The sequence below is a fragment of the Chiloscyllium plagiosum genome, unplaced genomic scaffold (genome assembly GCF_037043375.1).
Source record: "Chiloscyllium plagiosum isolate Xiang-an unplaced genomic scaffold, Cpla_swu_hap1 HiC_scaffold_23, whole genome shotgun sequence".
NCBI classification, from domain to species: Eukaryota; Metazoa; Chordata; class Chondrichthyes; order Orectolobiformes; family Hemiscylliidae; genus Chiloscyllium; species Chiloscyllium plagiosum.
In genome coordinates, this window is record NW_028270161.1 from 27,675,567 (window position 1) to 27,703,114 (window position 27,548).

At 41.0% G+C, this 27,548-nt stretch overlaps 2 protein-coding genes across 5 annotated transcripts in view; one reads left to right on the forward strand and one right to left on the reverse strand.

The window, feature by feature from the left end:
- armc10 (armadillo repeat containing 10) lies at nt 1-26,011 on the reverse strand. 2 transcript variants are annotated; one of them, XM_043713832.2, is made up of 6 exons: nt 25,233-26,010; nt 18,058-18,203; nt 17,607-17,741; nt 6,855-7,031; nt 5,694-5,765; nt 1-1,825 (listed from the first exon to the last, which is right to left on the reverse strand). In XM_043713832.2, exons 1-6 carry the CDS (start codon nt 25,450-25,452, stop codon nt 1,565-1,567), a joined length of 1,011 nt encoding a protein of 336 aa, XP_043569767.1. In that variant the 5' UTR covers nt 25,453-26,010; the 3' UTR covers nt 1-1,564. The 2 variants fall into 2 exon arrangements, with proteins under 2 accessions (XP_043569767.1, XP_043569768.1); XM_043713833.2 differs by lacking the exon at nt 5,694-5,765 and having other exon boundaries at nt 25,233-26,011.
- Nucleotides 26,012-26,050: 39 nt separating this feature from the next.
- The window catches only part of fbxl13 (F-box and leucine-rich repeat protein 13), a 317,084-nt gene continuing 315,586 nt past the window's right edge, over nt 26,051-27,548 (forward strand). Inside the window, exons 1-2 of one of the 3 annotated variants that reach the window (XM_087999504.1) lie at nt 26,051-26,813; nt 26,907-26,993. In XM_087999504.1, the coding sequence (XP_087855630.1) occupies nt 26,805-26,813; nt 26,907-26,993 (96 nt within the window). In that variant the 5' untranslated portion in view covers nt 26,051-26,804. The remainder of the gene's footprint in view (nt 26,814-26,906; nt 26,994-27,548) is intronic. The other 2 variants (XM_087999505.1, XM_087999506.1) reach the window with 2 other exon arrangements.

A 27,548-nucleotide genomic window follows, 5' to 3' on the forward strand; every position in this document is an offset into this window, starting at 1 on the left:
CGTATTTCAGAATGTTTTATTTTAGTATCAATACTTTGAGAAACACAATTCACTGCTTTGATTGAAAGATTTTGGAAAATAGTACGTGTTCACATATTTTAAAATGACGTTTTCCTGAATAGTTTGGAGTAGAGGAAGTTAAAAAAAACATGTTATATAGGATAACTTAATTGTGTAGAAAAGTGCCAATTTACGTGACTTCAGATAATCTCTTCAAAAACCAGCATTCTTAAAAGCTGGCTGTTCTTTTTCCAACCTAAGACTGCCTTTCATTGTGCTGGAAACCTCTTTATGGCATTCAAAATGTGGTGGTTATGCCAGTTTCTTTTTAGGAACGACATTTACATTGTTTTCAGGGGAAAAAAATGGCTATATAGAAGTGACTACATTTGTTACAAATTTATTTGGGTACATTAAAACACAAACAATGTTATTTTAGTTGTCCAACTTAACTTCTAACGCTCAAAAATGTTTGATGAACACAAAAGTGACAAGCAGATGCAATTTTATAATCCAAAGATTGGATATTGAAGTTTCAATCTATATCGACTGTTGCTACAAAGCCAAAAGGCCCCAAAGTCATGTCTGAAAAACCTTTATCTTACATACTATGAATTATTTAATCTTAAATCCAAAACAAACAAAAACAAGAATTTGGTAGTATAGTCCTAAAATTGATAAAGAACACTTTCACTTTGAATTTTGTTTTAGAAAATGTTCTCTCTTATCTGAATGTATTCAAGTGCCTCTCTATCCTTATTTACTTCTTGTGGTTTTTATATCTTAATATATAAATTTTAAGTAACTGAAACCAGCTTTACATTGTCTTCTGTCAATTTGTGCATAATTGTTCTCAATGGGAAGCAATACCCTGAAATCATCTTCAGTTTGACACAAAGGAAGTATGAGCAAATTTGTCATTTCCACCCTCCTCGCCATCCTGGCTAAAACGTTAATCCAGTTCAGGGAACTATGCAATAGAATAAGACCATAAGATATGGGAGTGGAATTAGGCCATTTGTCCTATTAATCTGCTGCACCATTTGATCATGGCTAACCATGAACATTTCTCACTTAAATGTCTTTCAACCATCATTATCTTCCCACAACAAAGGCATAACAGTACTGTGACTTAAATAATTAGATTAAAAAAGTCAGCATCATTAATAATATCTAATCAATTACAGTGATTCATAAAAATACTTCAGGAAACTTGTTCAGTTACAATACAATTTAAATTATTTACATGATTTTCAGTCACAAGATACAAAATGCATTTTTAACTTTTCTAGTTTCATTGCTTTTCGGGATTAATGCCTTCAGTCCAACATTATTTCTGGACTTATTAGTCTTCTACAAATACAAAAACAGTAATAACAAAACCAGTGCTGATTCAAGAATAGTTTTCCTGCACAATGGAAAAGGCTCCCCCTTTGAAGTACCAAAAATAATATTTATATATAAAACTTGGGTCGTTAAATTACAGTACATATCCACATTCAAACTGACACATTTAGTTTATATAATCATTAAAACATTAAATTACATGGTAAATAATATGCCTCTAATATGATTTGGTAATAATTCTAGCAATCTGTTGTTTTACTTCATTATCTTGGTACAATATTAGCTTTGCAAGTTTATGAGAAAATGGTGTTGGATTCCCAAATAGTACAGCATGGAGAGAATCCACTCCATATTCAAACTGAACAGAGTTCTGCAACAGATTCAAATTTTCTTTCAGATTTGCCACCAATATCAACAGTCGTAGAAGAACTTCTTTGTTTATACAGCTGTCAAACAATACAAGGAACGACAATGGTACCTGAAATGAAGTATAACATATGATACATACATATCATAGCATAGATTATAAATCACATTTTAGAAAAGGGTCCAAATTCATCCCAGAGTGTTCCTATTACAGCAAAAGCTGGATATTAGATAAATCTGGATATTTCCTTGCTTGAAAACATATACTGATTTAAATTTATTAATTTTCCACATGGTACCAGTTACCCATACATTTTTTGCAATAAATGAGCAAAATGGCAACATATATATAACTTGACTTGTTTATTTAAATGTTTTATTTCACAGTATGTTTAGTGCCCATGATGAAAGATTAAAAATAATTTACAGCTCCCAACCGAAAACCTAAACTTACAAACATATAGACCAAGTTGATAGATGAAGGAAGAGCTGTTGATGTCATATACATGGTCTTTAGTAAGGTGTTTGATAAGGTTCCCCATGATAAACTAATAGAGAAAGTGAAGTCACATTGTGTTCTAGCTAGGTGGATGGTTGGGCAACAGGAGACAGAGAGTAGTAGTTGAAGGGAGTTTCTCGAAATGGAGAAAGGAGACCAATGATGTTCCACAGGGGTAAGTGTTTTGGCCACTGTTGGTATGGAAGAGGGCACTGTTGGTATGATCAGCAAGTTTGCAGATGACATGAAGATTGGTGGAGTAGCAGAAAGCATAAGGGACTGTCAAGGAATACAGGAGGATATAGATAGACTGGAGAGTTGGATGGAAAAGTAGCAGATGGATTTCAATCCTGACAAATATGAGGTGATGCATTTAGGCAAGACTAATTCTAGAGCGAATTATACAATGAACGGAAGAGCCTTGGGAAAAGTTGATGGGCAGAGAGATCTGGGAGTGCAGGTCCATTGTACCCTGAAGGTTGCTGCACAGGTGGATAGAGTGGTCAAGAAGGCATATAGTGTAGAAGGCTTGCCTTCATTGGACAGGGTATTGAGTATAAGAGCTGGCAAGTCATGTTAAAATTGTACAAGACATTGGTTCAGTCGCATTTAGAATACTATGTACAGTTCTGGTCGCCACATTACCAAAAGGTTGTGAAACACTTTGGAGAGGGTGCAGAGAAGGTTTACAAGGATGTTCCCTGGTATGGAAGGTGCTAGCTATGAAGAAAGGTTGAGTAGGTTAGGTTTGTATTCATTAGAAAAAAGGAGATTGAGGGGGGAACCTGATTGAGGTTTACAAAATCATGAAGGATATAGACAGTGGATAGAGACAAGCTTTTTCCCAGGGTGAAGGACTCAATAATGAGAGGTGGGAAGTTTAAGGAGCAAGTACTTCACACAGAGGGTGGTGGGTGTCTGGAACACGTTGCCAGCAAAGGTGTTAGAGGCAGGCATGGCAGGCATGGTAGACTCTTTTAAGATGCGTCTGGACAGATGCATGAGTAGGTGGGGAGCAGAGGGATACTGATGCTTAGGAATTGGGCGACAGGTTTAGACAGTAGATTTGGATCGGCTCAGGCTTGGAGGACTGAAGGGCCTGTTCCTGGGCTGTAAATTTTCTTTGTTCTTTAGAAAAAATAGGTAGGTTCTACAAGTTAAATTACTGATCCTTCACCTTTAACACCTGGTCTGGCAATGTCCTCTCCAAGGCATTGTAAATGTCCCATAAGTTGTTTCAGCAGTGAACAGTGAATGTTGTTTCGGCACTTAAATAAAACTATAACTGGCACCAGTCAAGTACAATCATTGTAGATGTGGCACAAAGGTAAATTTTGGGAGCCAAGATATGATTAGATTACTTAGTGTGGAAACAGGCCCTTCGGCTCAACAAGTCCACACCGACCTGCCGAAGCGCAACCTACCCGGACCCGTTCCCCTACATTTACCAGATTAGATTAGAATGTTGAGTCAGTTTCAAAAGAGAATTGCAGTTGATAATTGATCCATTTTACCCAAGGCTCCTTCTCATATTTTGGATATAGATACTGTAGATTTCTTAAACTCAAAAGGTTTTTTTTGTGTTGTAAGAAAATCTTGGAAAGTTATCCCAAAAATATGGTGATCATCTGAATTTCTATTTTAACAGCAAAAACATGGGAGAATATTCTGTGGGTGAAGCACATTATAAATATGCAGAAAGATTCTTAAAATTGGAATCTCTCTCATTCTAGTGCTTTTGTTTGTTATGGCAACTGATGCCAAACTTACTTACTTAACTGTACTGAATGAGTTTTGACACTTAAACAAAATCCATTGCATTACTGAGATTTTGAAGGAATCCAGCCCACAGGTATAAAATGAATCACCAAATTTCTGTGGAAGTCAGAATGTCAATGTACCTGTGGCCAATATTACTAGGCCCAACATCAATCCCAAATAATCGTTTTGGTGATACACCTTGTGACTATTGTAGCATCACACAGAATCCCCAAGCTTTTCTACTTAGTGCATGCTTCATATTAATAAACATCAAATTATCAGCCAACCCAATTAAATTTTCTAATGAGTTCAGTCCTTATGCATCACCTGCCTTTGGATTTCACCTTTTCTATACCCATTGGCTTCTTTCTTCATAAGTACAACAGCTTAATCATTGTATCTTAGTCTCCTCCAGGTTTAATGGTGCAATGAATACTTTATGTATTTCATTTCTCAAAAAAAAGTTTTTTCCACATCTCTCTTAATACATCTTCAGACTTTAAATAGCTCAACTGAAAATTTGCCTCATATCTTCAGATTTTGGGAACTCCCACAACCCTTGCCACTATAGGTTATTTTCTAGCACTTTTATTTCCCTCACTTAATTTTCCATCAAAATTTGCACAACTCTTGTTAAAGCCCAAGAGTGTTTCAGGCTTAAGATTATTTCTTGAAAACCTGTGTGCTATATAACAAAAGGCTCAGCATTTCAGAGTCAATTCTTCACTCACTTCTCTGAACTCTTTCTATTCTATCCATTACATGGTCTGTCTTATCTTTATTTAATCAAGAATGTTTTGATTTTAATAGAAAGCATGTTGTCCAGAAGAACAGCAATGTCTGTATTTTGGCTGATGAGAGGATGTGGGGAAGGAGAAATAACTACAAAATTTCATTCCCACACAAAGCTACTGAAAGAAAACTTATTTTCAAAACTGAACTGGAAGATCCAGGCATGGAGCCTAAGCCCAATATTCCCAACAGTGCTGGGAGCCATTTGTTTCCCTTCTTCAGCTGCCAGTTCTTACACAGCAGGTGGTGGCTTAAAACCACAAACAAAAATAGCTAATCAGAGGGGACACAACCTGTAATAATAATGGTAAATGCAATACCATTTGCACACATATAATAAAATCTCCAGAAATACCTTCAGATTTGACAACCCTATTCATTACAGCGATATTTAAGTTTTGTTAAAACCCCTGGACAAACATTTTGGATTAGGCAGGTAATATGTGAATGTAGACTTTGATACCCTCTGCTTCCACCATTCTGAAAATATGTCCATCGTATATGCTAATGCTGATGCTTGGGCTGACTACTGCTGGAATACAATATCAACAAACTCAGTATAACAATATGCATAACCAAGTTACAAAGCCTGATTCCAGGTTTACACATATACCAACTACCTGACGAATTGAAAAGAAACAATGGCACTAAATTCTCCACTTCTACAAGAACATTTTTATTTCCACTACATTTGAGTTCAATGTCAATCATCAACAATATTGGCATTGCTGGATTCAAATCAGAATTGGTAGGGCAATGCATTTGCTCTTAATAATCTTCACTAATATCACCCAAAGCTTTACACTAGTATCAGCAATATGGACAATTAGACAAGGAGTAAAAATGTTTGTCTTCTATTTTCAACTTGTTTAAATCAAGGATTTGACTGCAAAATAATTCTAATAAATAGCATTAGCATGGATCTTACCTGAGCACTAAGAAGGTCATGACATAAGTCTGGGTTTGTGGACAGGTTTATCAGGACTTTCAATATCTGAACCTGTTGTTTTTAACAAATAAAAAATTCATTAAGATGACTGTTTATGGAAACTCAATTTAGATTTCCTGCCATCATCTCTCATGATGGTTAGTCTGTAAGTAATATATCAGGCACCAGTTACCTTCCGATAACTTGCCACCTTTCATGTGAGTTTTCACAATGTGAAACAGATTAGCTAGAGGTCAGAAAACATCACAATCAAGTTGAATTTTGTCCTGACAGGACTTCATAATTTTAACAGTGGCACTTGGAAAACAATCAAAACTGCAACCTTGATCAGTTTATCTGCCTAACATTTGAATGCATGACTAATCTTTGCTCCTCTATCATTGTGCCAGCTGAGATAAATGTTAGATACCAAACCTGTGATGTCATTTATATATGGTTCAAACTATAAGAATAAATTATTGATCATCAGAGACTCTCAGCTACAAATGAAACCTCAATCGAAATTTTGGTTTCTGGTAAATTTTTATCTAATATTTATGTAATTTTCCTACTTCTTATCAAGAACTTGTTTTGTCAATTTACATTAACTAGAACAGAGTACATTCTATTTCCACTTTAAAGATATTTTGTCTATAAGGTACAGGACTGTGATAGCATACTCTCCAATTATATGGGTGAGTGCAACTCCAATATCATCCTCAACATAGTTCAGAACAAAAGAACCTCTTGACTGATACCCTACCTAACATACTCAACATCCAATCTCTCCACTGTTGATGTACAATGGCAGCACTGGTACGCACTACAACAACCCAACAGGGCTTGTTTGACAGCCACTACCGAATCCACAACCTCCATCAAAAAGATGGCAACAGCAGCAAGGTACAAGGGAATATCACCACCTGCAAGTTTTCCTCTAAGCCACACACTGTCCTGATTTGTAACTATATTTGTGTTTCTCGTTGGGTCAATCTCCATTCCTAACTGCACATGGGACCTAGGACACCCCAAGGATTGCAGCAGTTCAACAAGGCAGTTCACCATCAACTCCTTCAGGGAAATTTAAAAGGAGCAATAAATGCTGGTCATCCAGTGATGCCCTCAAAAACATTAATAAAAAAGAAAGTCAGTAAGACATACCTTTATTTTTTCAGTTCCTTCTACCAGGAGCTTAAGGAAGTGAGGAATGTAATTGGTCATCATGTAATGATAATTATTGGTAACAGAGAAGTTAGTCAACACTCGAAGGCTTGCTACTTGCAGCTCAGAGTTTAAAACAGTGGTCCTTAAAGTATCCAATATTCCTGGGATCCAAATCTATAACAAATAATTTTTTTTAGAATACATTAAGAAATCCATTAAGTGCACATTTAGATAAAATGAAAAGATCTGAATTTCTACCTTGCAGTCCTTCACTGGACAACAGTTAAATTCCAATACCTTATTTCTCAAAATAAATATTTAGCACAAATCTCTGTTTATTATTGGAAATGTACAACTATATACACACCATCTACATCATCTGTCTTCTCAAAAACTGGAAATCAAACACAGTAAAACATGGAAACAATTGTATGAAATAATAAATCATAAATATGTTTTATATGAAATTAAGTTGTGGTCATTCTTCTAGATTCTAAACAAGCTACACTTCTCACTTGGAATATTTAAATTGGCTGAACAGGGTTTGATATTACCCGGTGGTGTTGCAGAGTTGATGTTAAGATGGAATTTTCCAGTCTCCTTATGAATTTCAAGCATCATTAAAAAATAACATCATTGCATACATAGAAACACAGAAGGCAGGAGTAGTCCATTCCACTACTCAAGCCTACTCTGCCATTCAATGATCATGCTGATCATTGAGTTCAATTTTTTCCCCTAATCTCAGTCCTAAAATGTTTACACATTAACCTTAAACTATTACCCCGATTCTGGACTCCCCCACCATTGGGAATATCCTTCCTGCATCTAACCTGTTAGTATTTTATAGGTTTCTACGAGATTACCCCTCATTCTTCGAAAGTCCAATGAATAAATCCTAATGTACTCAACCTCTCCTCATACATCAATCCTGCTATCCCAGGAATCAGACTGGTAAACCTTCATTACACTCCCTTGATATCCCTAATCGATCCACTCTCTGTTAAGATAATCAGACTGGCAAATCTTTGTTGGACTCCCTCCATGGCCAGAGCACCCTTCCTCAGATAATCAATATTCCAGGTGTTGCCTCACAATATAATTGCAGCAAAACATCCTCGTTCCTGTACTTGAATGCTCTCACTATGAAGGCTAACATCCAGTTTACTGCCTGCTGCACATGTGTACTTACTTTCAACAATTGATGCACAAGGACACAGAGGTCTCATTGAACAGTCCCCCCTCTCAATTTGCAGCTATTCAAATATACTCTACGTTCCTGTTTTTATTAGCAAAGTTGATAACCTCATATATGTCCACATTTTGCTACATCTGCCATGCATTTGCCCACTCACTCACAGCCTGTCCAAATCACATGAACATTTCTGCATCCTCTTCACAGCTCACTTATCCACTGCCACCCTCCACCCCCCACCCCCACAAAACTAGTGTTTCGAGTCCAGATGACTCTTCATTAGAGATTAGACCTCTAGGCTTGTTATGTTAGTTTGCTTTCTCTCCGTGGATCCTGCCTGACCACTACGATTCTTCTTTAGAACTGACTTTTGTTTCCCTAAAATTCTCCATCTCTCTCCTCCTTTAAAGAGGTTGCTTAAAATCTGTAAGTCCTATGCATCCTAACTTACCATCTAACCATACTCAAAGTTTCTAATGTTCACTCACATGCACATTTTAGCTGCCGATATGAACCCAAGTCTAATCTCCAAAAAACAAATTTATCTGCTCCCTTTTTCTTACTTTTCTCTTAACCCCATCTCATGTTGCCTGACCTACTTTTCTTTTCCCTTCAAAACCAATACCTCCGCCATTCAGTACTTCTCCTCTTCCTGTGTACCAAGTTTAATGGTGAACAGTAGATTGGGGAATGCCAGTACACTATTACACATTGGTAAGATGTTTTGTGCTTACAACTTGCCACAAGGGTCTAATCAACTCATTGCTTGTAGCTGACAGCAGAGCTAGATATTTTCCACAGGATTAAGAAGAACTTGGAACACAAATTACCCATGACTGTTTTTTTCAAATAGCAGAATTAAAAAATCTAAGAACAAATTTCAAGCTCTTGTTCTCCTTTAAGAAAGATAATACACAGGGAAGCATTTATTTATATATCATACTGGTCATCTAGATTTATATGTGGTACTGAATTACTACAGGAGATTCTGCTTTCGATTTTGTTTTAGTCACTTGATCTGACCATTTGTGTTACCAAATTCATTCATGAAGTGGATTAGAGTTAAGAGATTCCCAAACCAGATATAAAAATTCTATGCATTGTGCAGTTCCTAAATATTTTAATGTTAGTACCAGCTTTATTGTAGGTAGCTTTATTGTCGGTAGCTTTATTGTCTGACTCACAGTGTTATGAGCTCAAGCTCTTTTAAGTCTTGATCACATAATCAAGGCTGACAAGACAGACAATATAAAGACGAGAGTGCCAAGTTGTCAGAAGTGCTCTCTTTCAGATTCCATGCTAAACCCCACCTTCCTGCTCCAAAGAACATAAAAGATTTCATGACACCACTTAGAGTCATAGAGATGTACAGCATGGAAACAGACCCTTCGATCCAACCTGTCCATGCCGACCAGACATCCCAACCCAATCTAGTCCCACCTGCTAGCACCCGGCCCATATCCCTCCAAACCCTTCCTACTCATATACCCATCCAATGGAAACAGATCCAACTCATCTACGCCAACCAGATAACGCAAATTAATCTAGTCCCATTTGCCAGCATTTGGCCCATATCCCTCTAAGCCCTTCATATTCATATATTCATTTTTAAATGTTGTAATTGCACAACCTCCACCACTTCCTCTGGTGGCTCATTCTATACATGCACCACCCTCTGCGTGAAAAGGTTGACCCTCAAGTCCCTTTTAAATCTTTCCCCACTCACCTTAAACCTATGGCCTCTAGTTTTGGACTCCATCGCCCCCACCCCAGGGAAAAGACCTTGTCTATTAATCCTAACCACGCCCATGATTTTATAAGGTCACCCCTCAGCCTCCAACGCTGTAGGGAAAATAGCCCCAGCCTATTCAGCCTCTCCTTATAACTCAAATACTGGAACATCCTTGTCCATCTTTTCTGAACCCTTTCAAGTTTCACAACACCCTTCCCGTGTCCTAATTCTGAACCCTTTCAAGTTTCACAACATCTTTCCTGTGTCCTAACCAATCTCCTGTACAGCTACATTATCTCCTAACTCCTATATTCAATGCACTGACCAATAAAGGCAAGCATATTAAACGCCTTCTTCACTAACCTGTCTACCTAAACTCTATTTTCAAGGAACTATGAACCTGCACTCCAAGGTCTCTTTGTTCAGCAATACTCCCCAGGACCTTACCATTAAGTGTATTACTGTTATGAAGATGTGAGTGTACTGTATCTTTAAGAGAGTTAAAAGCTAGCAGAACTACCTGACACCGCACCAAGTGTTTTGAATAAGGAAACAGTGTAACTCTTGGTCGAAAGCTAGATTAGCTGGTTGCCTGGAAACCACAAAACAGATTTGAATTAGGCCAATCAGTTTAAATTATACCCTGAAAAATACCAAATTCCAATCAAGTTTGAATTTAGTATATTGACAATCTTAAAAGTCAAAGACACATCCGATGCTTTGAAGTTATAAGACTGGGGAAAATTGAACAGTTGGAAGAAGGACCGCCAAGCCAATGACATCTGCAGACTGCCCGGAGAATAGCTCTCTTAAAGGTACCTTATTGATCCGTGACCTGCGAAGCATAATTCCCTAAGAAGAAAAGACACTGGAAGATCCAAATAGAAGATTCGACAGCTGGCTGGTTTTGAAACTTGAATTTTTGGTAAATTTTAATTGGGGGGGTTTATCGGACTAGTATTATAGAAGAGAAGGTAAAAGATAGGTTAGAGGAAGGAGTTGTAAATAGTTGTTAGTTAATTATTCTCTATTATACCTTAAGAAGTAAAGTGGTTAATTTTTAAATAGTTCTTGGCCTCTCAAATTTTCACAGATTACTGCATGGGAGAAATCTTTTCTGTGTTGCTGGTTTAAATTAAGCAGGGGGGTTTACCCTGTGTCGTAACAATAAGTCCTATCCTGATTCACCTTTCCAAAATGCCGCACCTCACATATATCTGGGACAGGGACAGCAACAGGTGAAACACAGAGCAAAGCCACACACTGCTCTTCCAAAACAGAAACTAAAGCTGACTTTGTTAAATAAGAATAAAAGATGCTATTACTCAGGGAAAACAAAACAAATAAAAAAGCAAAACAAAAGGCTCTATCTTGACTCTGTCCCCACCAACTTCTTTTGGGCAGAGGACACAGGGGGGTCAAAATAAAAATAAACTCAAGCAAAAGCAAAGTCAACAAATAATTAAATCGTGGGCGGCACGGTGGCACAGTGGTTAGCACTGCTGCCTCGCAGCGCCAGAGACCCGGGTTCAATTCCCGTCTCAGGCGACTGACTGTGTGGAGTTTGCACGTTCTCCCCGTGTCTGCGTGGATTTCCTCCGGGTGCTCCGGTTTCCTCCCACAGTCCAAAGATGTGCAGGTCAGGTGAATTGGCCATGCTAAATTGCCCGTAGTGTTAGGTAAGGGGTAAATGTAGGGGTATGGGTGGGTTACGCTTCGGCGGGTCGGTGTGGACTTGTTGGGCCGAAGGGCCTGTTTCCACACTGTAAAGTAATCTAATCTAATCTAATCTAAACAAACAAATGAACTAAATAAATAAATCCCCTCTTTTCTGTCCTCACTGTACACTCCTGGGACAGGGACAATGGTTTGAAATACAAACAAAGTTCCACTGCTCATTTCAACAAAAGATAAAATTCCCCTCACACCGATGCCCATTAGGGCGTATCGGAGACAGGGACAGTACATGTTAAAATATAACCCCCTGGGCTCTTCCATCTTCCTGGGGCACCAAACCGAAAACAAATGTAAACTCAAAGGCAAAACAGAAACTTATACTACAGAGACAGTTCATTAAATCAGAATATCTTTATTCAGGCTGATAATGCACTCCAGTTCCTGTGGCGTTCAGGGGTCTTAAAAGATCTCAACTGTGCTGGTGAGCACCGGGTGCTCCCTCTCCAGGGACACCTGAGTGCAGATGTAACTGTGAAAGAGGGGCAGACAGGAACAGGGAGCCACTCTTTGGCCCACTGCCTGGACCTGTTCATGGCCATCTTGGCTAGGGGTAGGGGCAAAGCCACAAGAAGGCTCGTAGACTTGTGTGCCACTCTCAAAACCGGATGCCCGTAGATCAGGAGTGTGGGGCTACAGTGCAACCAAAGTTTTAACAGCAGCCTCTTCAAAAAACTAAAAAAGGGTTGCAGACATACACACTCAACGTTTAATTGGAAGACCGTCTCCTGCACTTGGACTAGCACCCGGTAAATTTACTCAGTCGCCGGGTGCATGGGACCACTGCATGCAGCACTCTCCATCCCCGATCCGCGATGTAAGAGGGGAGGACCCCTTTGTAGAGTTCTTTGTAGGGGATTGCTGCCATCAAAAGGCAAAACATTATGCTAAGGTGTATTCAGTTGATGGGCGAAGACTGAGAGTGTGCAGTATCAACCTGTACAAAAAATGCCTCCATGCCCTCCGAAAGGGCACCAGGAGGATATCCCTGAGGTAGTTCAGATTGTGGGGCACTGCAACACAGGGGAGTGTCTGCGGAATAGACCCAATGCCAAATTCCAGACGGACAGGGATCATTTTGTCCGGAAGCCTGAGCCGCCTCAACTGCACATGAGGAGTTGGGGCTGTATGCCTTGTCCGTAAGACTTTGGATTTCTTGGGTCACAAACTGGAGATGGACTAATACCTTTGCAGTCAACTGTGCTGGTGTTATCCAGCTAGGAGAAAGTGAGGACTGCAGATGCTGGAGATCAGAGCTGAAAAATGTGTTGCTGGAAAAGCGCAGCAGGTCAGGCAGCATCCAAGGAGCAGGAGAATCGACGTTTCGGTCATAAGCCTCAGGATTCCTGACGAAGGGCTTATGCCCGAAACATCGATTCTCCTGCTCCTTGGATGCTGCCTGACCTGCTGCGCTTTTCCAGCAACACATTTTTCAGCTCTGGTGTTATCCAGCACATTCCAGGTTCTAATCAGCCCTGCACCCTGAGCTCTTTCCTCCCTTTGCCATTGTAAACCGTACTTGAGGAGGCACCTGTTTTGAGCAGCGGCTCCCTGACAAAAGCTGCCAATCCCATAGGGTGAGAATTCCAGTGCAAACTGACAGTGTCCCAGACTGTGATCAGGTCCAGATAGGAAACAGGCAAATTGGTGGAAGACGATCAGAGGCCTGCACCACTCCACGAACAGGTTGTAACAGAGGTCGTACACCTATCCAGAGAAATACATCATCAGGGTGCCCACCTTGGAGGAGGCTTGACAAAAAGTGTCGCTGCTGGGTCTGAAGGCAGGAAGTTGCTACCTGGGAGTGAGAGCGTGACCACTCTCCTCAAGTGGGAGCCTCAGAACAGCAGCAGCGACCCAGGACTGCTTCTTGTCCCAGAAAAAACAGCGAGCTTTTTCTGGACGGTGGTGACAAAGCCAGGGTGACGGACCAAATTGGTCAGCCGGTACCGCAACATGGCGGTCATCAGCAGATTTATGACCAGCACTCAGGCCCTACAGGACAATACTCAGTGCAATCCTGTTCAGCATGCTAGGCAAGTGGTCACCTTAGTCTCCAACTCGTGCCAATTCGCTGGCCAGAATTCCTCAGCAGGGCAAGATGGATTTCTAGGCAGAGATGAGTGGTACTGCACGTGAAGCACCAGGCCCATCTGCCATGAATCGAACTGCTATCCGAAACACTAGCTCCAGTTGATCTTTGTGAAGGACATCACAGAGTAGGCATTATGGTATGCACACAGCCTCCACAGGTCAGCTGGGTCCGTGAACATGAGGAGTACATTATTGGCATGTGCCAAAAGAACCACATCCAGTCCCAGCCCACATAGAAGCAAATGTAAAACCCGCTTGCAGGAATGGCTCCATGCAGACAGAATAAAACTGGCTGGGGGGGCACTCTTCTCCCAAAGCGCAGGAGTGCCAACAGGAACCTGTTGTCTTCGCTAGGCACTCTGCAGCAGTGTTCAGAGGTCTGATGCGAGCGAGAAAGAGCGTCCCCAGCCCAAACGCTTGCACAGTCCTCAGCTGATACTCATGATGCACTCTATCGAATGCCTTTTCCCAATCATGGGAGAGAAAGATTCTTTACAGGCCAGTCCTCCGGGAAATAATGGATCATATACTGGACCAGGAGGACATTGTCATGGAAGCTTCAGCACAGGATGGTGGAGGACTCGTCTGGTTAGATCATATGGTCTATCATGGTGCCAAGGTGAGTTGAAAGTTCCCGGGCAAAGAGTTTTAAGGCCATGCTGAAGAGGAACATCAGAGAACAATTCTTTAACAAACAGAGATCCCCCCTTCTTATGCAACAGAGTGTTTATGGCCCTGTGGCAGGAAAGGGGCGTCTCTCTGATTATGATACACTCCTCGAGGAGCCGCACACATTCACCCACCCCAGGATGTTCTAAGCTCAGAGGGATGTTGAGCCTCTCGGCACCCTCTGGAATGACTTGCAGCAGGTCCTCCCACAAAACTTAGCGAGCTTCCTTGGTAAATGGACCTGGAGAGAAGAAAGCCCTATAATAGTCCCTCACTCGGGAACCATTATGCTCTCCGGATCGGAGATGAGTTATCTGCCATCGGCTAGCGTCAGGAATGGAGCATTTTTCTGAACTGCTGCCAGCCGGGGGGCCCAATATTTTAGTCAACGTTTTAGTTGAGAATGGCATTACCTGAGACTTGGGGGTCTCTGCAAAGGACGTTCCTGCTGTTAACCCTAGGGGTAGCGTAGAGGCAGGGATGTGTCTGATGCCAGGCCATCCCTTGCACATAATGGTAGGCTGCATCACCCAAGGCTCCAGGCCTCAACCAGCAGCAGCAGCAACAGCTTATACATGGAGCATTAGGTGTTATTACAGCTGTCTTCAACTCATCAAGGAGAAATGCTGGCCACCAGACTTCCAAAGCCAACAGCGGCAGTAATGAAGAGTCCCAGGTTTGAGTGCCTCCAGGCAGGCTGGCAGGCAAGTTGCAACCCCAGAAGCTCTAGGGTCTAGGCCTCAACCAGCTCCAGCTATTCTCAGATGTAACAGGTATTGCCACACAAGCCTCCAAATTCCAGAACAGTGCAGACTCCCAATACACTGCCCTTTACAGGAAAAACAACCCTTCGCTACCACCCTTTGTCTTCTACCTTTGAGACAGTTCTGTATCCAAATGGCTAGTTCTCCATCTATTCCAAGTGATTTAACCTTGCTAACTAGGTAAAAACAAGGACTGCAGATGCTGGAAACCATATTCTAGATTAGAGTGGTGCTGGAAAGGCACAGCAGTTCAGGCAGCATCCGACGAGCAGGAAAATTGACGTTTCAAGCAAAAGCCCTTCATAGTCTACTCATAAAGAACCTTGTTGAACGCCTTACTTAAGTCCATATAGATCACGTTTTCCATTCTACCCTCATCAATCCTCTCTGTTACTTCTTCAAAAAACTCAATCAAGTTAGTGAGACATGATTTCCCACACAAAGCCATGTTGACTATCCCTTATTAGTCAGGCTTTCCAAATACATGTAAAATTCTATCCCTCAGGATCCATTCCAACAACTTGCTCACTACTGAGGTTAGGCTCACCAGTCTTCCCTGGCTTTTCCTTACCACCCCTCTTAAACAGTGGCATCATGTTAGCCGACCTCCAGTCTTCCGGCACTTCTCCCGTGGCTAACGATGATCCAAATATCTCAGCGAGGGGCCCAGCAATCACTTTCCTAGCTGCCCACAGTGTCCTAGGGTACATTTGATCAGGTTTCAGGGATTTATCCACCTTTAGGTATTTTAAGATATCCAGCACCACCTCCTCTGTAATATGGACATTTTTAAAACGTCACTATTTATTTCCCAAGTTGTCTAAGTTGTCCACAGTTAACATTGATGAAACCTACTGTTTAGAATCTTCCCCATCTCCTGTAGATCCACACATAGGCAGCCTTGCTGATCTTTAAGGGGCCTATTTTCTCTCTCTAGTTACTCTTTTGTCATTAATATATTTATAGAATCCCTTTGGATTCTATCTGGGGCTATCTTCTTAACCCTATTTGCCAAAGTTATCTCATGTCCCCTTTTTGCGCTCCTGATTTTCCTCTTAAGAATACTTCTACAGATTTTATACTCTTCTAGGGACTCACTTGAGCCCTGCTGTCTATAACTGACATTTGCTTCCTTCTTTTTCTTGACTAAAACCTCAATTTCTCTAGTCATCCAGCATTCCCTACACCTATCTGCCTTGCACTTCACCCACCAGTGGAGTGCCACAAGGATCGGTGCTGGGTCCACTATTTTTCATCATATATATAAATGATTTGGGATGTGAGCATAAGAGGTACGTTAGTAAGTTTGCAGATGACACCAAAATTGGAGGTGTATTGGACAGCGAAGAAGGTTACCTCAGATTACAACAGGATCTTGATCAGATGGGCCAACGGGCCGAGAAGTGGCAGATGGAGTTTAATTCAGATAATTGCAAGGTGCTGCATTTTGGGAAAGCAAATCTTAGCAGGACTTATACACTTAATGGTAAGGTCCTAGGGAGTGTTGCTGAACTTGGAGTGCAGGTTCATAGCTCCTTGAAAGTAGAGTCGCAGGTAGATAGGATAGTGAAGAAGGCGTTTGGTATGCTTTTCTTTAGCGGTCAGAGTATTGAGTACAGGAGTTGGGAGGTCATGTTGCGGCTGTACAGGACATTGGTTAGGTCAATGTTGGAATATTGCGGGCAATTCTGGTCTCCTTCCTATTGGAAAGATGTTGTGAAACTTGAAAGGGTTCAGAAAAGATTTACAAGGATGTTGACAGGATTGGACGATTTGAGCTAAAGGGAGAGGCTGAACAGGCTGGGGCTATCTTCCCTGGAGCGGAGACTGAGAGATAACCTTAGAGGTTTACAAAATTATGAAGAGCATGGAAAGGATAAATAGACAAAGTCTTTTCCCTGGGGTCAGGGAGTCCAGAACTACAGGGCATAGGTTTAGGGTGAGAGGGGAAAAGATATAAAAGAGACCTAAGGGGCAACTTTTTCACACAGAGGGTGGTACATGTACGGAATGAGCTGCCGGAGGAAGTGATGGAGGCTAGTACAATTGCAACATTTAAAAGACATTTGGATGGGTATATGAATAGGAACGGTTTGGAGGGATATAGGCCGGGTACTGGCAAGTGGGACTAGATTGGGTTGGGATATCTGGTCGGCGTAGACGGGTTGGACTGAAGGGTCTGTTTCCGTGGTGTACATCTCTACGACTCTATGACTCTATAACTCACATCATCTAAAACAGATTTTATGATGACTACCTAATTTGCTGTGTGGGACAATGTTCACATTCCTGAAGAAGGGCTAATGCCCGAAACGTCGATTCTCCTGTTCCCTAGATGCTGCCTGACCTGCTGCGCTTTTCCAGCAACACATTTCCATCTCTGATCTCCAGCATCTGCAGACCTCACTTTCTCCTCAATGTTCACATTTGCTTAGTACAAGAATGAAAGGTGAAAGGCATCACTACACACAGTGAGATAAAAAAAAAACTTAAAAAAACAGTTCTATTGTTAAGTTTGCTTGTGAACATTTTTTTCTAACTCAAACTCAATGTCTCATTACCTTCAGCTCTTTTTGGTTAGCAACATTCATGGAAAGATTATTCATCACATTTAGTGCCTTAACTCTGACTGATGTGACTTCATCAAACAAGCAATTTGCAATAATACTGAGCCCATCTAGGTTTCGAAGAAGATCCTGAAAATATAAAGATACAAGTTAATTTTAAAAATATTACATCCTCATTTTATGAAAATTAATGTAGTATTTTTGTTTTAATGCACTATTAAATGTAAACAATGTAAAGATACTTGAAGTTCACATCAGCTCAGAAAAATAATTTGAATTTTGTTTTTGGAAACCGAAAACTTAGTATTCCAAAAATAAATAGACACTCTAAGGACAAGTATAAGATTGTCATAATTTTGTTCTTTTAACCATAATTATATCAGAACTGATCCTTAAAATTTGATCCATTTTTTTTTACTCAGATGAGAGATATATTTGGGTATACCTGATTGGCACTGAATGCAGCACTGTTACCTAAAGTCACCAGTGCTTGTTCTCGAATGGAAACATCAGAGGTCCCCTTAAGTAGGCCCAGAACTGCTTGCAAACGTTGTTGTTCTAAGACTTCAGGAGATTTTGTAAGTAGAAATCCTGGAAGTAGAATAAACAGCACATAAAAGACAAAGATGTCAGCGAGTTTTGAGAAGACTTGTAGCTCAGGTTGACGTTCTGGATGTAAGTTTGCTCGCTGAGCTAGAAGGTTCGTTTTCAGACATTTCATCACCAGTCAGCCTCCAGGGAAGTGCTAGTGTTATGTTCCACTTTCTATTTAAGTGTTTAGGTTTCCTTGGGTTGGTGATGTCATTTTCTCAGAGGGTGGCAGATGGTGTTCAAATCGAAGTGTTTGTTGATAGAGTTCCGGTTGAAATGCCATGCTTCTAGAAATTCTCATATGTGTCTCTGTTTGGCTTGTCCTAGGATGGATGTGTTGTCAGAGTCAGAGTGGTGCCCTTCCTTATCTGTAGTGATGGTGGGTCATGTCTTTTTGTGGCTAGTTGATGTTCATGTATCCTGATGGCTAGTTTTCTGCCTGTTTGTCCAATGTAGTGTGTGTTACAGTTCTTGCAAGGTATTTTGTAAATGACATTTGTTTTGCTTGTGGTCTAACTGGGGTCTTTCAAGTTCATTAGCGGCTGTTTTGGTGGGTTTGTGGGCTACCATGATACCAAGAGGTCTTAGTAGTCTGGCAGTCATTTCTGAGATGTCTTTGATGTAGGGGAGAGTGGCTAGGATTTCTGGGTGTGTTTTGTCTGCTTGTTTGTGTTGGTTGTTGAGAATCGGCGGACTGTGTTCATTAGGTACCCATTCTTTTTGAATACACTGTATAGGTGATTTTCCTCTGCTCTTCATAGTTCGTCGGTGCTACAGTGGGTGGTGGATCATTGAAATAATGTTGTTAATAAGAATGCAGCTTTGTTTGTGGGTGTCGGGATGATTGCTTCTGTAGTTTAGTATTTGGTCCGTATGTGTTTTTTTCATGTAGACGGTGGTTTGAAGTTCCCCATTGACTGTTCGCTCTAATGCGACATCTAGGAATGGCAGTTTATTGTTCTTTTCCTCCTCTTTTATGCCAGTAAGGATATTATTAATGGTCTTGAAGGTTTCCTCTAATCTGTCCCTTTTAGTGATGACAAAGGGGTCATCCATGTAGCGGACCCAAAGTTTAGGTTGAATGGTTGGCAGAGCTGTTTGAGTCTCTGTATTACTGTCTCTGCTAAGACCCCTGATATCAGAGATCCCATGGGTGTTCCAGTAGTTTGTCTGTTGGTTTTATTATTGAAAGTGAAGTGGGTGGTAAGGCATTGGTCCATTAGCTTGACAATGTTGTTCTTGCTGATGAATTTGGTGGTGTTTGGGGTATGTGTCTTCTAATAGTATAGTCAGTGTTTCTTTGGCCAGATTGATGGTGATAAATGTGTTACGTCAAAGTTGACTATTATTTCAATCTCTTCTACCTTGGCGCCTTTGATGGTGTTCAGGAATTCTTGGGTGGAGTGAATGGAGTGGCGTGAGTCTTCTACTAAGGGTTTTAGTCTTTGGTGTAGTTCCTTGGCTAATCTGTATGTTGGTGTTCCAGGTAGCGAGACTAAGGGTCTGAGGGGAGCTCCTGGTTTGTGAATTTTGGGTAATCCGTTGAAGCTGGTATGTTTAATCCGTCTGGTTTCATTTTTTTGGAAGTGTGTCTTGATTAATTCTCTAGATTGCTGAAGTTTTTTTCAGTAGGGCATGATTCAGTTTTCTAGTTGAAGAGTTGGGTCTATCACCACCTGTTGGTAAGTGTTGACATCTGCAAGCAGTGTGTTTGATTTCTCAATGTAGTCAGTTCGGTTTAAAATGACTGTCAAGCGTCTTTTGTCTGCAGGTAGGATAACGATATTTTTATCTTTTTGAATCTTTCTAGTGCTTTCCTTTCTTGTGTATTGATGTGTTTCCTTCCTTTTTCCTGCTTTATGTCGGTGCAAATGTCTGTCTGATGGTTTGTTGGGTTTCTTCTGAGTTTGTTGGCTTTCAGTGTTGTTTCTAATGCTGCTAAGAACTCTTTCTTGTCCGCATTCCAGAACTTGTAAATTAACCCTCTTAGTAAGACGGCTTTTTCAGTGTCTGTTAAGGGTCAGTCAGGCAGGTTTGTTATGCATGCTTCTGTGTTGTTATTGTCAGTTTGTCTAGATTTTTCTGCAAGTCTAGTTCTTTTGTTTTGTGTTTGCCGCTGTCTAACGTCTATGATTTGTTGTACTGTCTGTCCATTCATAGTCTGTAGTGTTAGTGAGTAAATTGTTTTGGCATGAAATTTCCTGGTTGTATTTACAGAGTCTGTTGTGGGCAGCATTAATCATTTCTCTAAGCATTCTGTGGCTATATTGCTCTGCTATTCTTTTGGCTAGTTGGGTATTAAAGGGAGGTTTGTATTTAAGGCATTTAGGTAATACCTGTTTCCTTAGGCATTGGTGCAGGAAGTACAGCTGTTTGCGGTTGGCGCTCTGTTGGATGGCACTGGTTTCCTATCTTCGGGCCTGTTTTAGTGTATTGTGTCCATTGGCGTTAGCAAGTTTTAAGAAGATTTGTAGCTCAGGTTGAGGTTCTGGATCTAAGTTTGCTGGCTGAGCTGGAAGGCAAACATATTGACTTGGACCCCCACTACTACCCTCTGAAGGGGGAAAAAGGAAATTACATCACCAACCCAAGGAAACCTAAAGACTTAAATACAAACTGGTACATAACATCAGCACTTCACTGGAGGCTCACTGATGATGTTACCTAGTATGGTGATGAAATAGCTGAAAACAAACCTTGCAGCTCAGCAAACAAATTTACATCCACAAAGACTTCAATCAGTTCCTCATCATATTTTAAAAAGAAGAGACATTCTCAATTTTGGGATAAAACTGATAAGGATTTGTCAAAAACTCAAGGGCAAAAAAAGCAATCTAAGTCAAAAAATAAAGACAAACACAATGACAACAAACATTTTAGGAGAGCGAATATAGTCACGACCTGTTCAACCTATGCCTCCACAGCAGGGTTCATTCTCATGAACCTTCTCTGATCTGCCGGCAATGAAATAATCTATTATCTTAAATATAGGGACCAAAACTGCTCTCAGTACTCGTGATGCAGTCTCAGTAAGACCTCCCTACTCCAACGCCTTTGAAATGAGGGCTAACATTCCATTAACCTTCCTGATTACCTGCTGCACCCTGGTGGTAGCTTTCTGTGTTTCGTGCACAAGTACCCATGTCCTTTTGTGTTACAGCTTTCTGCAGTTTTTTTCTCCATTTGAATAATATTCTTTTGTTCTCCTTCCCAAAATGAACAACGTCACATTTTGCCACATGAAACTCCATTTACCAACTTTTTGCCCACTTACTAAATCTTCCAATATCTCTTTGTAAACCGCTTGTATTACTTTTGAAACCTGCCTTTCCATGTATTCTTGCGTCATCTACAAATGTGGCTATAGTACACTTAATTCCTTCCTCCAAGCCATTACTTTTTTAAAAGAATTCACTTGTAGGACAGGGTTTTGCAAGCGGACCATTTATTGCCATTCACTTGTTACTTTTGAGAAGGCGATGGTATCACTGAATCACTGCAGTCCCTGTGTTGTAGTTAGACTAAAATGCTCTTACGGAGGGAATATATATTGTAAACAATTGTGGTCCCAGCAGTGATCCCTGTGAAACCTCACTGGCCACAGTTTGCCAACCTAAAAAATCCTTTATCTCCACTCTCTATTCCCTGTCCATTAGCCAATTCTCTATCCATGCCAACATACCATCTCCAATATGTAGGTTCTTATGCCTTGAGATTTTTTGAGGTACCTTGTTGATCACCTTCTGAATGTCCAAATAGAACACATCTACTAGTTGCCCTCTATCTGCTCTTGTTGAGACTTCGTGGTAAAAAAAACTGCAATAAATTAGTTAGGCATGATTGGCAGATTTCTAATCCTCTGGTACTTCTCCTGAATCCAAGGATTTTTGGAAAATTACGGTCAATGCCATTCACTGCAGCTATCTCTTTTAGGATTCTAGGATGTAAACTACTAGGACCGGGGGGGAAGGGGGAAACTTACCTGCCTTTAGCCCCATTGTCTAATATTATTCTCTAGTAATATTACTTAATTCCTTCATCCGTATTCTTCAGTACTAATGGAATGTTAGAAATATCTTCCACAGTAAGTACTGATGCAAAGTCTGTATAAGTCACCTACCATTTCCTTGTTCTCCATAACATCATCCCAGATTCATGTCCTACTGGCCTATATTCAGTCAGACCTTTATCTTCCTCTTTACATATTTAAAAGGAGCTCTTAACGCCAGTTTTTATAATCCTTGCTACTCAGTACTCGTAATTACTTTTCTCTGTCTTTATCTTTTTGGTCCTCCTTTGCTAGGTTCAGTTCTTCCAAGTCTTCAGGGCTATGACTAACTTTTGCCTCCTGGTATGCTTTTTCTTTCAACTTAATAGGCTCTGTAACTTGGTTGGTTTATCCCTAAAATTAGAATATTTCCTAGGAGAAAGTGAAGACTGCAGATGCTGGAGTCGAAAAATATGGCATTGGAAAAGCACAGCAGGTCAGGAAGCATCAGAGAAGCAGGACAGTTGATGTTTCGGGTATAAGCTCTTCATCAAGAATGCTCCTGACGAAAGGCTTATGCCTGGAACGTGGAGTCTCCTGCTCCTCGGATGCTACCTGACCTACTGTGCTTTTCCAGTGCCACATTTTTCACCTTAGAATATTTCCTCCTTACTGGGATATATTTTTGTTAAGAGTTATAGATTTCCTTCTTAAATGAATACCACTACTTGCTTACTGTCAAGATTAGAGTGGTGCTGAAAAAGCATAGCAGGTCAGGCAGCAACCAAGGGGCAGGAAAATCGATGTTTCAGGCAAAGCCCTTCATCAGGTAGTACCCATGTCAAAGATCTGACATTTCTTGCAGGAATTACCGTGCCAGAATTGTATGGTGTAGTGTTTGATGTTGCCCTAAAGACTGGGTAGTTTGCTGAAACGATGGTCTGTTTAATGTTTGGCAGTTGTTTGAAGGAGAAGTTCGAGAAGGCACAGGGATGAAGAGCTTTTGCCCGAAGTATTGATTTTCCTGTTCCTCGGATACTGCCTGACCTGCTGTGCTTTTCCAGCACCACTCTAATCTTGACTCTAATCGCCAGCATCTGCAGCACCCACTCTGACAACTTGCTTACTGTCATTCCTGCTAAACTATTCACCCTGTTCACTTTAGCTAACTCTATCCTCATTTTATTTAAGTTCCTTTTATTTTTTGGGGGGTGGAGACTTCCTTGCTGTACAAGACCTCCAACCAATGCTATACTCCAGATGCATCAACAACATTTTCTCCCTCCGGACTCATTGCGAGGAATCACTGGAATGACAATAACAACAACTTTCATCCCACCATCAGACTTACCTCAGCCTACTCTTCAGAATCAGTCTCATTCTTAGACACACACATCTCCATCTGGGGGACACACCTCAGTACTTCACTCTACCACAAGCCTATCGATAACCTCACGATGCGGCACTTCTCAAGCTTCCACCCTAAACATGTTAAAGAAGCCATCCCCCACGGACAAGCCCTGCGTATACACAGGATCTGCTCAGATGATATGGAAGGCAGCAGACACCTAAAGGTGTTGAAAGATACTCTCATAAGAATGGGGTACGATGCTCAACTCATCAATCGCCAATTCTGATGTCTCAAAAGTGAAAAACCGCAATGACCTCCAGAGAAGACAGGCATAGGACACGACCGACAGAGAGCGAATGCTTCGTCGTCCAGTACTTTCATGGAGCAGAGAAGCTACGCCATGTTCTTCGCAACCTTCAACATATCATCGATGACAACGAACATCTTGCCAAGATCATCCCTACGTCTTATCACCTTCAAACATTGCTCACAGCAAACTACCCAGTCTTTAGGACAATGTCAAACCCTACACTAAACAATGCTGGCACGGCAGCCTCTGCAAGCAATGTCAGATCATTGACATGGGTACTACCATCACACGTAGGAACACCACCCAGTACATGCATGGCATATATTCATGTGACTCAGCCAATGCTGTCTACCTCAGGCACTGCAGGCAAGGGTGCCCTGAGGCATGGTATATTGGCGAGCCTATGCAGACACTACAACAGATGAATGGACACCGTGCAACAATCACCAGATAGGAACGATCCCTCCTAGTTGGGAAACACTTCAACGGTCAAGGACATTCGGCTTCTGATCTTTGGGTAAGCGTCCTCTAAGGTGGCCTCCGAGATTCACAACAACGCAGAATTGCCGTGCAAAAACTGGTGGTCAAGTTCTGTACCCATGAAGATGGCCTCAACCGTGATCTTGGGTTCACACTGAGCTACATGTAACCCTACCATACTGTTCTGTATTTGTAAAATCATCCTTACTGTCCTCTTTTGACACCATCACCTTGATCATGATGTTATGACCAACATCATGACCAACTTGCTAAGATCTCTCTACAATAATTAATTTGTCAAGTTTTGGATTACTTGTTACTTTGGTCAGACCCTCAACATGCAACTCATATCTTTCATGTTATTTCCAGCCATTTGGTTTGTCTCCAGTACCACCTAATTTTTTTTGTAATTTTCTCTCTGCCTCAATTAATTGGATTATAGGTCATCCCTTCACTGGCTATTCAGCTGTTGACACTTTACACACACTACCTGACACTTTTGATCACCTGCACTGACTTATTATTTAGCCTGACACACTCAACTCACATCATTTGTATGACCTTTTGAACTCTGCCCATAAATTCTGTGCCTGTGTGCTTTTCGTCACCTGATAATAGAGCAGTGCTCCATAACCTGATGTCGTGTGAGTTCTGACCTGGTCCATCCTAGTCCAACATTGGCATCTCCAATTAATGAATAATCTGGAACAGAACAAAACCGCATACGCCAGAGAAATTCATCATCTACAAAGAAAGCAAGAAAAAGTTTTAATATGCATTTCTCCCATTGCTCAGGCATTAACTGGGAGTAGTTAGACCACACGCTCCTTCAGTGAGGAAGGGAAGTTGAAAGGTTTAATGAAGGTGAATGAAACGTCTCCTCCACGCTGCAAATAGTACCTTGCTGAATGTCTGCTATTCCTTGGTCATCATCCGTCACCTTTAGACCGGTCACTCGGTAGACTGGGTTTTTCTCTGACTGACGGTCGCCGCCAGCTCGGTGTTGCTGCCGTCGTTTTACTGTCACCAGCTTATGGAGGCCGTAGAGTCCCGCGGCCCCCGCCAACAGGCCCATGGCCAGCCGCAGAGTCCATCTCCCATCATCGGCCACAGCACCCATTCGCAGTAGATCCACACACCGAAACACTCCTTGAACTCAAAGCACTACCGAAGAGCAGGGCATGGGCAAATACGAGAAGACTATGAGCATTCGGTGCTGCTCTGCACGTTCAGTCCACGTCCTTCTTTCGATGTGGAGCTGCAAGAGAGATGTGCTACATATAGGCCAACTGAAAGAGTTCCCGGGGTTTCTTGCAGCACAAGAGCTCAGAAAGAATCATATTGAAGTAAAAAACCCGGATTTTCCCTCGGCCAGACAGTCGCTATTGTCGTTTGTTGCACGTGAGGACCCTGCACACTCCCCTCAAGGATTGCCGGGGAAATAGAATTTTCCGCTGGATGATCCCTCTGTGTTTTGAAACTTCCAAAGGTCTCCATTGAAATTGGACAATTCGGAGTGTTCCCGATGAAATTAAGTACAGTTGTTACTCAGGAAAATGATTTGGAGATGCCGGTGTCGGACTGGGGTGTACAAAGTTAAAAATCACACAAGAACAGATTATAGTCCAACAGGTTTAATTGGAAGCACACTAGCTTTCGGAGCGACGCTCCTTCATCAGGTGATAGTGGAGGGCTCAATCCTAACATAATTTATCACACTAGAAATGTTTTGCTATAAATTCTAGTGTGATGTAAATTTTTGCTATAAATTGTGTTAGGACTATAACCTGGTGTTGTGTGATTTTTAACTTTACTCAGGAAAGTTTAGACTGGTAAATACATACACAGTAACTATTAAACTAACACCACACTTAAACCCTGCTCTCACTACACTCGCCCTCGCCCATCATACCCAACGCAAGGCCCCCCGGGCCACTACACCTGTTCTCCCCTGCTCTGGTCCTGGGCCTTTCATCCGTTCTGGACCCAAACAGTATACCAGCTCTTATTGCAGGAACTTGTCGCTGCAGATGTTCCTGTAAGCTCAAAATCTCCAACAATGAAAGGTCATTGCATTGACTCTTAATATTTTCAAACCAACATCCTACTCTTGATCAACGTTAAAGAGGTGCCTCCACCATTTATTTTCACAATGAGTGCATAGGTAAAATCGGCAGGTGGCGCTCTTTTAAATGCACTGTCAACTAAATCTAGTTTCTTTTTTTCTCAAAAGAATATGTTTCACTTTAGCCTTCTGGAAACCCGATGGCGATGAAACAGACTTCTGCCTTTAAAGGTGATGTGACAGAGATGTGAACTAATTTAGCTGCTTAATTGTACATCAGACAGAAAGTGAGCATTGAGGAAGTAAATTCACCTTTCCTACATCCAGTCTCAATTTGACAATTACTTTTATCGTTAGCAATTAACATCTGTGATTTGAACATACCAAAAAATTGAAAAAAGATCAAAATGATGTCTGTAAGTAATGTCAGGGTATAATGAATCAGTCATTACTGCAAACTTTAAAACTGTATATTAGGAGTAAAATTTGCAAATTGCATTATTTTACAGAAAGAAGTGGTAAGACATCAGTGGACTCACACTTATTATCATTTATGGAAAAATGTCTGGAATCTATCATCACTACTGAACTCTTTCGTAAGTAAGAGCTCAGCTTAGATTTGTGAACAGCAGGTAATTTTTGACTAATCTAGTTGCATTTTTCACGTCACTAACATGGAGAAGAGCTTCTATGAATGCTGGCTAAATAGTCATTGTTACCACTGAGACAAGAGGACATTGTTAATCAAGACCTATTACAAGCTACACCAGTTGTATAAACATTTTGATTCAATCACAAAATGGCCATTTGTTTCCCTTTTAGTACCGCCATCTAAAATAAATCAAAATGTTTCTCTAACAAATTCAAACATAATACATTTATTATAAACAACTCATTTCTGAAAACTAGTGACAAAACTGGTTAACTACTAAACTATAATCCAGACTTTGAAATATATCCTCTGTAGTTCCCAAAACTCTTGCACACATCATGGGTTTCTGCCGGCTTCTCCGGTTTCCTCCCATTGCAAGTGAGGTGGATTGGACATGCTCAATTATCCATTGTGTTCAAGGATATGGAGGTTAAGTACGTTCGCCATGGGAAATGCAGGGTTACAAATATAGGGTAAGGGGAATGGGTCTGGGATGCTC